The following is a 13,721-nucleotide window of genomic DNA, read 5'->3' on the forward strand; positions in this document are numbered from 1 at the left end:
CTCAGGCAGCATGTGCGTACAGTTTTATGTATTTTAATCAAAGAATTAGGTTCTGATAATCTCTAAGTAAAAAGATGTAGAATGTTGTGACTAATGTTGAAATTACCTTTTTGTTATGTCCCTCCAGCGGAAATCACTATCATTAATTTACTGTGTCTTTCTAACATATACGTTCAATGACCGTTCTTATAGTACTATTAACTTCTTTATCTCAGGTCCACCATTACTCTCTTCCCTGCTGCTGTTTCTCAGCAGATTTTAGAAATCTATGACAATCAATCAAAAAGATGCTTCATTTTAACTTCTCTACAGGTTAAATATTCCCATCTTACCCTCTCTGCCACAGGTGTCTGTTTATATTGGACACCTTGTTCCAATCTCTCGTTCGCCCAAACAACATTACAGTCAATATCCATATATCGCTGTGTGCATGTGTATGGCTGTCCCAGAGTTCTCTATAGGAAATATCTACCTCACAGTGTACTGCAGTTTGGGGTTATACACGTGTTCAGTTTTACCACTTATTGTCAAGTTGACCTCAAGAAGCTTCTCAACTTGTATTCCCACCAGAAGCATATGAAAGTCTCCATTACCTTACATACTTACAAACACTTCTTATAGTTGATTTTTTTCTTTTAAAAAATTTTTCGCATCAGATGTGTATGAATGAAACAGTTAATTTTTATGGTGCTAATTATTTTTTGTGACTGGGAGTTTGAACATTTCTTACCAACATTTATTAATCATTTTAAGGGTTTTTTTTATGAGTCTTGGGTTAATTTTTCTGAGTTGTTTGTTTTTTCTCATTGATTTTTATAACGTCTTTATTTTCAAGGTTTCTCTTTTGACAGCCATTTGTATTGCAAATACCTTCTCCAAGTGTCTCAACTTCATGGTAGATTTTATGAGCAGAAGTTCTTTAATTTTGATTTTTTTGTCAAATATTTTAAATCAATTAATCTTTGTGCTTTATGTCTTATAAAGTCTCCATTACTGTTGCTGAGGTTCTGACCTAAGTGGTAGAGCCTAGTAAGTGGGATACCCTAAGTTCCATCCTTCATACCACTCAGCACCCCAAGCACTGCTGAATGGTCTTAGCACTGCTATGTCCATATATTAAGCCATCAGACCAATACTACCTGATTCTTCCTTTGTTTCAGCGCAATCCTCATTAAAAAGGACTAATTAAAAATATACCATTGAGTGGGGAGATAGCTTTAAGGGTTGAAGCATATTCTTTTCGTGGTGGAGCCCTGAATTCACTTCCCATCACTTTATGGTTCCCTGAGTACCTGTAGAATCAACCCCTGAGCATTGACGTGGAAAGTACTCCTGAACTCCTGAATGCCAGTATGACCTCCAATTTTTTTGATCAGTCCACCACTGTATTGAGTTCACTATGATATGCTTCTATATTTTCTTGTGTTAGTGTTAGAGTTGTGTTATTTTACATATATCTTCAAAATATTCTGGAATTTTTGTGCACAGTATGAGAAAGCATTCTAAATTTCCATTCTGAAGATGGCAACTGATAACTCACTAATCATTTACAAATTAGTCCTTCTATTTTCCATTGTGATGGTCTGGGACCTTTGTCTAGTACAGAATTCCTGAAAGGAGCACAGTTTGATTTAGGATCTAGTTCTGCCAGTGCTATACTGTTTTTACTCCTTGGCATTATTATAAATCTTAATAGATAACACAGAATTGTTTTTAACTTTTTTTTTCTTTCTGGGTCACACCTGGCGATGCTCAGGGGTTACTCCTAGCTCTGAACACAGGAATTACTCCTGGTGGTACTTGGGGTACTATATGGGATGCAGGGAATCAAACTCGGGTCAGCTGCATGCACGGCAAATGCCCTCCTCGCTGTGCTATTGCTCCAGCCCCCAAGTTTTTGTTAACTTTTAATACTTGTTCTTTCACCTAACTTTTTGAATCAATTTGTTTTGTTCCACAAATATCCCTGTTCCATATTTCAATTTCAATTGCATTGAATATATAGTTTAATATATAAATAGATTACATAAGTGAATTTATTTTTTTATGAAATAGCATATTTATACCCAGATCACCATGTATTCATGTTTTAATCTTTCATTATGATTTTATCATTTTAATTTAAAAATTACACATTTTAAGATTAATTCCTTACTTTATCCTGTTTTTACCATTTTGAATAATACTAGGTTATCTTATTAATTGGTGCCATATTATTAGAACTTCATTGATTTTTGCCTATTGATCTTATATCCTGCAACCCTGCTAAACTTCTTTGTTTTTTTCATAGATGCTCTTCTATTTTCTATGTTGGCCATAGATGCTCTTGTTTTCTTGACCACAAATTTTCTGTCCAGAATGGTACTTGGATCTTTTTCGTTATTGCATTTGTTTGGACCTTGGTTTCTGTAAGGGGCAATGGTAGTTAGGTTGGGCATCTTTATCTGTGAACTGTGTCTGTACTGTGTCATGGATTCTCTCAGTGTGCCTTTTCTCTTCCCTTTCCCATGACCTTCACATGAAGCATTTTCAATATGGCTAACCAAGATTAAGTACCAAGTGTGGTCATACAATGAAATAGTTATTATTATTAAGAAGACCCTATCTGTAGCCCATTTAAACTGGTCTCTCACTCTTTAGATCATCTCATTCATATCTGATATCAGTCCTTCAAGAGTTAACACACTTGGAAACCTCCTCTAAGGCCTCGGCTATAAATGCTATTATATCATTTGATAGCACTGAATTCATGGCAAGTGTCCTAATATTGAAAATATACATTAAAATCTATTGGTATTCTTTAAAATTTCCCCTTGTTCACATTATTTTTTTTTTGCAATTTCTCCATTGTAGACTCCTATGAACCAAGCGTCAACCCGTTCCCACTGCATCTTCACTATTCACTTATCAAGCAAAGAACCGGGATGTGCAACTGTCCGGCATGCCAAGCTTCACTTGGTTGACCTGGCTGGTTCAGAGCGAGTTTCCAAGACTGGAGTGGGGGGTCTGCTGCTTACAGAAGCCAAATATATCAACTTGTCATTACATTACTTAGAACAGGTAAAATGGGCAGAGTGGGATGAAACTTCACTGCCATTTGCTGGCTATGCATTTAACAGCATCAATCATTCTATAGGCATTTTAATTTTGTTGTGTTTCTTTCTTCTATGTTTCATTAACATTATTCTAAATTTCTTATTATCCCTCTTTTATTTTGGTTGTTTGGGGAAAGCTCTGGGGACTTCATAGGTGTGAAACACACACCTACCACTAGAGGGATAACCTGACTCTTCCTTATTTTTTTTAAATTATGGTAAATGTGTTAAAGAAACTTTACTATTTTTCTCATTTTAAAGTATGAATAAATGGTTTTAAGCACATCACAATGCCTGAAACCATTGTGAGGCATATTACATTCATGCAGTTCTAGAACAATTTCAAACAGAAACACTCTACTTATTAAATAATAACTCTACTTTTCCCTGTACCTCTATCACCTGTATTCTGATTTCTAATTTTGTAAAGTTGCATAGTCTAGATTCTCATAGAAGTTGGATTATGCAATATTTTCCCTTATTTGTTTATTTGACCTGACGCATATTTCCAGATATTTTCATATTTCAACATATATTTTAGTGTCTTTCTTTAAAAAAAAATGAAATAGTATTACATTGCACTAACATACTATATTCTGTTAATACAGTAGTCTTGTTTATGGACTTGGGTTGTTTCCATATTTTTGACTACAGTAAATAATGCTACTATGAATGGTGGTGTAGCTACTAGCATGTATATATATATACCATTTTGTTCAAACCTCACAACAGACCTACACTATTGGTATTAATTTGTTGTGTAAAAACACAAAAAAAAGAAAAAGGAGGAGGGGGGTGCCACAACGCGCACAGGGCACAGGGCAGCAGCGCTGTCTCTCCTGCCGCCCGCGTTCAGTAGTCTCCAGCCGCTTTCCCCACCCCAGGGAGATTGTGGCGATGATGAGGCAGGCGAAGGAAGGAACGAAGCCAAGCTGGTTGGTCTCAATTGCAGTTGACTCCATTCCCATCTCCATTCTCCTCTGATTCTCCTCCTGCTTCTCCCTCCCCCATGCCACTTCATTCTCCTTCTCCTCTGGATCTGTATCTTGGTCTAGCTTCTCCAGATCTGGCCGTGGCACTGGCACTGGGACCAGCCCCCAGCCCACTCTCACAGTCTAGTTAAATCCCCCAGAATGAGGGTTTGGGGCTTACACATAGGTGTGGTCACAATCAATAGGGGTAAAGTTCTTTCCCTCAGGGGATGCTTCTTCTAGGACAGATTCTCTTTCAGCAGGACACCCGCCCAAGAGCAGAATCCCATGGGTGTGTTTCTCCTCTCCTTGTCCAACTAACATATAAGTATTCATAATATTAATCATTTTGTATGGACATAGCAAGAGATGCATTAAGCTTATAGAATTGCTCTCCTGGGGTCATCTCGATCTCAGACTACAGTGCTCAGGCCAGATTAGTCTTTCCTATCCCTAGCAGGGTCCTAGTCTCCTTGTTGCTTTTGGATCATGACATGACATGTCCATGACCAAGCTCTTAACATATAGTTAAGCATTAGGCGCTTTGGCAGGCCCATCTCGATGCCAGCGTAGCACATAACTCACCGCTTGCCCTGGGTCCATCCTGTCCCTCGTCGGGACCCTGCTTTTGGGGGTGCTAGGAAGTAAGGGCAGCTGAGGCTTAAGTGGAGAAAGCAGATGCTCGGGAGTGAATAATATTTGAAGCCAATTAAATCCCATGTTACCAAAGCATATTAACAACTGTCTTTCTTTGTCCATACAAAAAGGACACTGCTCTAAAGTAAACTATTCAAAAGACACAAGGAGAGGAGAAAAGACAATATTAACTTACAATACAAGTTCACTGTCCTAGCAAGGTCTGACCTTACAAATTAACAGAGTCTGATTAGGGGAAGAGCTGATTAACTAGTTGGGGAACGGAGCATAGAAGTGATTACATATAGACAAAGGAATGGGAGTGACTCGGGAGCACCTTAATGGGCGTGCCTGATATATCTAAGCTCCTAGTGGCAAGGGGATCAGGACATACCAATATAGTCTAGAATTGTTTCGAGATTATTACCAGATTAGCCCAAACTCTGTGGCAAGGGAGAAAGGACAAGCCAATGATGTCCTACAATTTGTCAGCAATTTTATAGATTTTTAAACTCAGGTATTCCTTCATAATGTATATCAGATATATCATAACATATATCATAAGTTTATGACTAATGGTGGGATGAGGATTTGAATGTTAAATTTCTCTTTTTACTTTTTTTGGTTTGTTTTGGGGCTACACCCAATAGTGCTCAGGGTTTACTCCTGGATCTGCTCTCAGGAATTCTCCTGGCAATGCTCAGGGGACCATATGGGATGCTGGGAATCAAATCTGAGTTAGTCACGTGCAAGACAAATGCCCTACCTGCTGTACTATCTCTCCAGACCCTCAATGTTAAATTTCTTGACCCAAATCCTGTGATTTTTTTTCACTATGCCTTATTTTTATTAGAAAATTTGGGGGTGTAAATATAGATTTTATAAATGGTGCCTCAAAGCCTTTTTCCAATTCAGTAGATTACCTATAGACACAAACTTAGAGGTAACTATCTGCTGGTAATTTTTGACTATGCAGTGCATCTCTTTGCCTTAGCTTCCCCTTCCTGTGTCTATCCCAACGTTATTACAATCTACCCCATATGTGCTCTATTTTTATTTCTGAATTTGACTCCAAAGACAGAGGAAAACTCATCTGAATTTAGCTAAATAAAGCTTCCAGGAAAAAAATCCTCATCTCTAAAACGAGTGGATTGAATGGATGATTTCCCAAATCTCTGAGTAAAAGTGCTGTGAGTTGAATGTTAAAGATGGCAACTACTTCCAGATTCTAATACAACTTTTTTTTTAATAAAAGGCATGATATCCTGGAGTGGAGAAGTCTTGTGCATAATTGGAAGGCACAAGCATTTGTTAATGAATGTTGGAGGCTAACTAGGGAGGGGAGTGTAAGGGAGAAGCAAGCATATTTAACACACGGATGAAACCTTTTGAAACTGATGTCCTAATGTTAAATGCTTTCTAATGGTCAAATTGGCTGAAGAGCAAATTAAATTTGTTCAGGGAAGCCTACAGGGACTCCCTGAGCAAAACACATGCCATTAAGCTCTGACCAAATTAATTCCAGCTTCCAGGGATGAAGGTCTGTGTTCCTTTCAGATTATTTTTATGTTTCTGACAAGAGATCACAGTCCTGAGCTCTTCACAGCCCTAAGCTCTTTCTTGCTTAAATATCACACACCACTTCAATTTAATAGAGCATTTCACTTAATACGACTTATAAAAAATTGAAATTAAAACATAATGGAATGTATTAAAAGTGTTTTATTTTTTAAAAAAGGATACCAACTTGTTTCAGATAGTAGCACTGCCTGTTTTAATTCCCATTATGTGCATGTGTTCTTACAAAACCATATTCATCACCTGAATCAGAATTTCCACTGCAGTTATAATCACTCAAGAGAAACATTCTGACCCTAATCTTTCCTTTTTCTTCACTCTTCACAACCTTTGCAAGTTTTTGCTTGTAGTAAAAACTATTTCCTACTCCTCTCCCTACTGTTCTTCTTTTTTAAATTATAGCATAAGCCTCATGTGAGTGGTACTGGTGAATGTGGGCCTTTTGATTGTCTGTGCACCAGGTTTCTTTAGCAAAGAGGTACAAGACCAACACTATGCCTGTAGAGGACTGCAGTAGGCACCAGAGAAAAGGGATATATGGGTAAAAGCAATTCTTGCTCCAGTGGTCTCCCAGCCCAGTGCTTGGTTACCTGAATTAATTAATTATCACATGACTGTAATTCAGATGACTACTATTCACAGAAAGTCAAAGATTTTAAGTAGAACTTGTGGCAGTAAAGGTCCAGACTTATACTCGGAAGGTGTAAGTTAATGAAGGTTCTCTCAGGGCGTATATTAGTCAGTGACCCGAAAAATGAGTAAAAGTGAAGTCAGGCAATGGTGGAGCCAGGCAAAGGCAATAGGAGCAGGATAATAATAGGAACAGATAACAGCCTTTATCTTCAGTCTTGGGAGATCAGTTCAACCAGGGTCACACAGTGATCTTCGACTCTATAAGTGAAATTTTTCTGATCCATACTCACCCAGTTCGTAGCTTCATCTGTTTACTATGAATACTGATACTCAACTGTCTCATGGAGTTTATAGCATATAGTAATGGGGTGAATATTAGCATGAGAGGAAAGAGAAATATAAATAAGAAATATAAATAAATATAAATAATAAATATAAAAAAGCTGTATAAGGCCATAGATATATAGATAGTTGCTAGAAACATGCTGGTGAAAAGTATACAATTTGGGGGCTTTGCACAGAAATAGATGCAAAAAGGAGGAATATAAAGAGTATATAGGAATGAAATTAATCAAAAGAGTTGGTATATGTTGGTGATGAGACAAGAGAACTTGAGGGATTTTATTATCAAATTTCTCTGTAGTATTTTATTATGTAGCTAAGGAGACCGGAAATATCACAGAATTTAGTTTAGTTTATTCAATACATTATGATGTAGTAGATTGAGTATCCATTGAGTACTACAAGTTACAGTAGGAAGGGGATTCATGGATGATTGAGAAATAGTCTATGCTATCATATTTAGCCAGTGGAAAGCAAAAAAATGTAATCAAGTTCTTTAATACGGCAAAATAAATGTCATAATAGGCATTCATGTGTCATCTCACCATCAGGTTGTGCTGCAGTGGGAGGCTGACGGCTGGAGAGCCTGTCTTGCATTAATTGGCCCATATTACTATGAAAATTCAGTATAGAATTGAAACTGCCCTCTGGGCTGTAAGTCTGAGATCTTAACTTTGAGGCTACACTCTTCTAAGCTGAACACACCATATTGTGCTCCTATGTGAATAACATTTTTTTACCAGAGTATTGTTGGTTTTGGACTTTTTTCTGTATATGCAGTACTTTTCCAAAAAGACTCCTCAAAAACACTTTAAGCCACAATAACAGAGTACAGCTCAGTCCTAGAATTTGAATCCCTGAGGAAAAGGACATGCATACCTCTTCCAGCCATAACCCTTACCTGATACCCCGAGTATGACCTGTGTTCTTTGTCAATGCAAACACCAAGTGAGAAACCACTGGAAGGAGAAAGTGTTTGTTTTTACCTCCTCAAAAATCAGCTAGAGCCCCTTTCTACCAGACCCTAAAGGAGGCAGAAGTCTTTCAGAGTCTCACTTTCCACTTGGCTTCCACTGAATGTGTTATATGCAGGGAAAAAACCACAAAACTAATGGTGTAAAAAAAAAAACAAAAACTAATGGTGTCGGTGACAGTTGTCACCACTCCAAACCTTTGTTAGTTTTAAGAGAACATTTCTTTCCATGCACTTCTGAACTCTTTAAAATAAAACCACTTTTATTCATGAAGCAATGAACTGAATTACTGATTTTAGGTGTGATCTAAAATCAATGTTATAGTAACTTTGGACTAGAGTGATAGCACAGCAGATAGGGCGCCTTGCATGCAGCCAACCAGTTTTGATTCCTCCGTCCATCTCTGAGAGACTGGCAAGCTACTGAGAGTGTCCCACCCCCAGAGCAGAGCCTGGAAACCTACCTGTGGCATATTAGATATGCCAAAAACAATAACAAGTCTCACAATAGAGACATTACTGGTGCCCGCTCAAGCAAATCGATGAAAAACGACAGTACTAGGGTGCTACAATGCAGGTGTAATCTCTAGGTGCTTGGAGATGTTATTAATGTGAAGTCCCACTTTGTGTTGCATAAAGAATGCTTTCAGAAACATGTTATTCAATTTATACATGAAATCCAACATGGTAATAAATATTAAAAACTAATCCTGGTTGTAGAAAAGGACCAATAAAAAGAGCCCAAACCAGGCAGAAGGAAAGAGAAAATAAAACTTAGAGCAGAAATTAATGACATGGAAACCCAAAAGACAATCCAAAAGATCAATGAAACCAAGAGGTGGTTCTTTGAGAAAATAAACAAGATTGATAAACCACTAGCAAGACTCACAAAGAAAGAGAGAGAGAGAGAAACCTTATAAGCCGAATCAGAAATGAAAAAGGGGACATCACAACAGAAACCAATGAAATTCAAAAGATCATCAGACACTACTTTGAAAATCTGTATGCCACAAAACAAGAAAACCTAGAAGAAATGGATAAATTTCTCGACTCCTATAATCTCCCAAGGCTGAACAAAGAAGACCTAGAATACCTGAATAGTCCAATTAACATCAAGGAAATTGAAATGGTAATCAAAAGTCTTCCTAAAAACAAAAGCCCAGGTCCAGACGGATTCACTAGCGAGTTCTTCCAAACATTTAAAGAGGACCTAGTGCCAGTCCTTCTCAAGCTTTTCCAGGAAATTGAAGAAACAGAAACCCTCCCAAATAGTTTCTATGAGGCTCATATCTCCCTAATACCAAAAGCAAACAAAGACACCACAAAAAAAAGAAAACTACAGGCCAATAACCTTGATGGACACAGATGCGAAGATTCTCAACAAAATATTAGCAAATAGAATTCAACAACTCATCAAAATGATCATACACCATGACCAAGTGGGATTCATCCAGGGAATGTAAGGATGGTTTAAAATCCGGAAATCAATCAACATAATCCATTATATCAACAAAAGAAAAGATAAAAATCATATAATCCTATCAATAGATGCAGAGAAAGCATTTGACAAGATCCAACACCCATTTATAGTGAAAACGCTTGCCAAAATGGGTATAGAAGGGACTTTCCTCAATATAATCAAAGCCATTTATCACAAGCCTACGGCAAGCATCGTCCTCAATGGGGAAAAACTAAGAGCCTTCCCTCTGAGAACAGGATGAGACAAGGATGCCCACTCTCTCCACTTCTGTTCAATATAATACTGGAAGTACTTGCAATAACGATTAGGCAAGAAAAAGATATTAAGGGCATTCAGGTAGGAAAGGAAGAAATCAAGCTCTCACTATTTGCAGATGATATGATACTATACCTAGAGAATCCTAAATCCTCTACCAAGAAACTCCTAGAAACAAACAATAGACTCGTATAGTAAAGTGGTAAAGTTGCAGGCTATAGATTCAATACCCAAAAGTCCATGGCTTTCCTATATGCAAATAATGAGAGAGAAGAAAGTGACCTGAGAATAGCAATCCTGTTCACAATTGCACCTCAAAAAATCAAGTACCCCGGAATCAGCTTAACAAAGGAGGTAAAAGACTTGTATAATGAAAACTACAAAACGCTACTTCAGGAAATAAAAGAGGACACGAGGAAATGGAAAGACATCCCCTGCTCATGGATTGGAAGAATTAATATTGTCAAGACGGCAATACTCCCCAAAGCATTGTACAAATTCAATGTGATCCCTATAGGGATACCCTTGACATTCTTCAAAGAAATGGAGCAAGCACTCCTGAAATTCATATGAAACAATAAGCCCCCACGAATAGCTAAAGCAATTCTTGGGAAAAAGAAAATGGGAGGAATCAACCTCCCCAACTTCCAACTCTACTACAAAGCAGTAGTCATAAAACAGCATGGTACTGGAACAAAGGCAGAGCTGCAGACCAATGGAACAGGGATGAATACTCTGACATACACCCCCAAATATATGATCATCTAATCTTTGGTAAGGGAGCAAGAAATGTGAAGTGCAGCAAGGAAAGCATGTTTAACAAATTGTGCTGGCAAAATTGGATGGCTACATGCAAAAAAATGGGCTTCGACCTCCACCTATCACCCTGTACAAGAGTCAGATCAAAATGGATTAAAGACCTCAACATCAGACCAGAATCCCTAAGGTACATTGAAGACAAGGTTTGCAAAACCCTCCACAACATTGAACCCAACGGTATCTTCAAACCTGACATGCCACTGGCCAAGCAAGTGAAAACAGAGATAAATAAATGGGACTATCTCAAACTAAGAAGCTTCTGCACCTCAAAAGAAACAGTGACCAAAATACAAAGACAATCTACAGAATGGGAAAGGATATTTACGCAGTACCCATCCGATAAAGGGTTGATAACAAGGATATACAATGCACTGGTTGAACTCCACAAGAAGAAAACTGCCAACCCGATCAAAAAATGGGGTGATGTAATGAACAGAAACTTTCCCAAAGAAGAAATCCGAATGGCTGAGAGGCACATGAGAAAATGTTCAACATCACTAATCATCAGGGAGATGCAGATCAAAACAACAATGAGATATCATCTCACACCACAGAGACTGGTCCACGTCCCAAAAAACACTAGCAACCTGTGTTGGCGTGGATTTGGGGAGAAAGAGACTCTCCTTCGCTGCTGGTGGGAATGCATACTGGTTCAGCCCTTTTGGAAAACAATATGGACGATTCTCAAAAAGTTAGAAATTGAGCGTCCATTTGACCCAGCAATACCACTCCTGGGAATATATCCTGGAGAGGCAAAAAGGTATAGTAGAGATGACATCTGCATTTCTATGTTCATTGCAGCACTGTTTACAATAGCCAGAATATGGAAAAACCAGAGTACCCCAAAACATATGACTGGTTAAAGAAACTCTAGTCTATCTACACAATGGAATACTATGTAGCTGTCAGAAAACATGAAGTCATGAAATTTGCATATAAGTGGATCAACATGGAAAGTATCATGCTGATTGAAATAAGTCAGAAAGAAAGAGACAGACATAGAAAAATTGCACTCATATGTCGAATATAAAGTAGCTGAGAGGTATAAGCTTACAATGATGCAATTTCTGGCAGATATTTCTCTGGACTTAGTTACTAAAATACTAAAATACAGAAATCCTAACCCGCGCGGCTGCTAGTGTGGCCTCTCGACCTCATATCTCTTCATTCTCAGCAATGGAAAACAAATTATCAAATGCTTTCTTTTCAGCAGGTCGACTTTAGGGGGAGAAACTCCAAATCAATAATAGTGAGTTTTTTGTTGAAATATTGAATGTAATCAAAGTAAAGTACAGTAAAATTTACCAGTTACACATGCGGGGTGGGGGGCTGGGGAGGTGGGTGGGGGAAGGGGGAAGTATACTGTGATTCTTGGTGGTGGAATATGTGCACTGGTGAAGGGATGGGTTTTTGAACATTGTTTAACTGAAAACTTTGTAACTTTCCACATGGTGACTCAATAAATGAATAAATTAAATAAATAAATAAATAAACAAAAAAACCTAATCCTGGCTGTGTGACAACCTCCTGTGTTATTTTTTTCAGATTATTAGACCCCCACCCTTAAGTAGAGACAGCTCATCACAGCCCCCCAAAACATGATCTGTCTCTCTCCCAAACCCTGTCCATTTGGGTATCAGTCTGAAGATATGAATAAATTCCAAGGGGTCTTCATTTATGATCTCTTGTTTATCCTCATCCTCCTCCTCCTTTTTCTCCTCCTCCTCCTCTTCTTTCTCCTCTTCCTCCTTTTCCTTCTCTTTATCTTCCTCTTTCTCTTCTTCTTGTTCTTCTTCCTCTTTCTCTTCTTCTTCTTCTTCTTCTTCTTCTTCTTCTTCTTCTTCTTCTTCTTCTTCTTCTTCTTCTTCTTTCTTTCTTTCTTTCTTTCTTCTTTTTTTCCTCTTTCTTTTTTCCTTCTCCTTCTTCTTCTGCTTCTCCTCCTTCTCCTTCCCTTTACCACTCCTCTCCTTCCTCTTTTATGTCATCATCTTTTTTTTTTGGTGTTTTTGGTGTTTTGGGCCCACACCTGTCTTACCCCTGGCTCATTCTTATCGGTGTTCTGAAAACCATATCGGTTTCAGGATCAAACTTGGGTCAGCACATACAAGGCAAGTACTCTACCTGCTGTACTATGGTAATATTAAACCACATTAAGTTGGGGTTTGAATGCCCCCTCAAAAAATTGGGCAGGACTAGTTTAGAGTTAAATTTTAACTAAACTTTAGAGTTAAAGTTTAAATTAGGTGCCCAAAGTGATTATAAACACAGTTTGATCAACAGACATACACATACAAACACACACACAACACTGAGTGCTTGTTTTTAAAAATATCCAAGACAAGAATCTCTGAAGCATCCTTGTGAGAGGCAAGTATACTACTCCCACATGAAAAGGTGAGAAGATAGGGTGGTAAGTCAGAGGTTTTCAGAGTACACAAATGGAGCAAGTAGATTTTGCACCACCTTAATTTTCTCCCCTTTTAAAATCTGTGTTTCCGGATGAACCGAGAGCCGCGGCACGAGAAGCAGAGCCTCCTCGCCTATTGACTGTGATCCTGAGGTCTCCTAACCCATTTTGGCACCAGAGCGGATGCTTGAGCCATGCATTTTGACTGTGAACTGAGCTACAACCTCGTGCAGCCCGGGGAGGGATTTTTTTCCCTCTCCACCCCATTTTTCTGAGCGAAAATGGCGGCAGCGGCAGCAGCCACGCGGTGAGAGCCACCCTCTAAGACCCCTCCACCAGGAGGTAGGACTCTCTTTAGTGACGTAGCCTGTAGGTGGTCCTGGGAGGGGGGGCGTTCCCGGCGCGCCTTCCGCCCAGAGATGAACCGAGAGCCGCGGCACGAGAAGCAGAGCCTCCTCGCCTATTGACTGTGATCCTGAGGTCTCCTAACCCATTTTGGCACCAGAGCGGATTCTTGCAGCCATCCATTTTG

The 13,721-nt window shown here is 38.7% G+C and overlaps 1 protein-coding gene across 1 annotated transcript in view; it reads left to right on the top strand.

Moving 5' to 3' along the window:
• The window catches only part of KIF6 (kinesin family member 6), a 705,701-nt gene that overhangs the window by 297,171 nt on the left and 394,809 nt on the right, over positions 1-13,721 (top strand). Inside the window, exon 7 of the mRNA XM_055140906.1 lies at positions 2,854-3,060. Within this exon, the coding sequence (XP_054996881.1) occupies positions 2,854-3,060 (207 nt within the window). The remainder of the gene's footprint in view (positions 1-2,853; positions 3,061-13,721) is intronic.

Source organism: Sorex araneus, chromosome 5, assembly GCF_027595985.1.
Source record: "Sorex araneus isolate mSorAra2 chromosome 5, mSorAra2.pri, whole genome shotgun sequence".
NCBI lineage: Eukaryota > Metazoa > Chordata > Mammalia > Eulipotyphla > Soricidae > Sorex > Sorex araneus.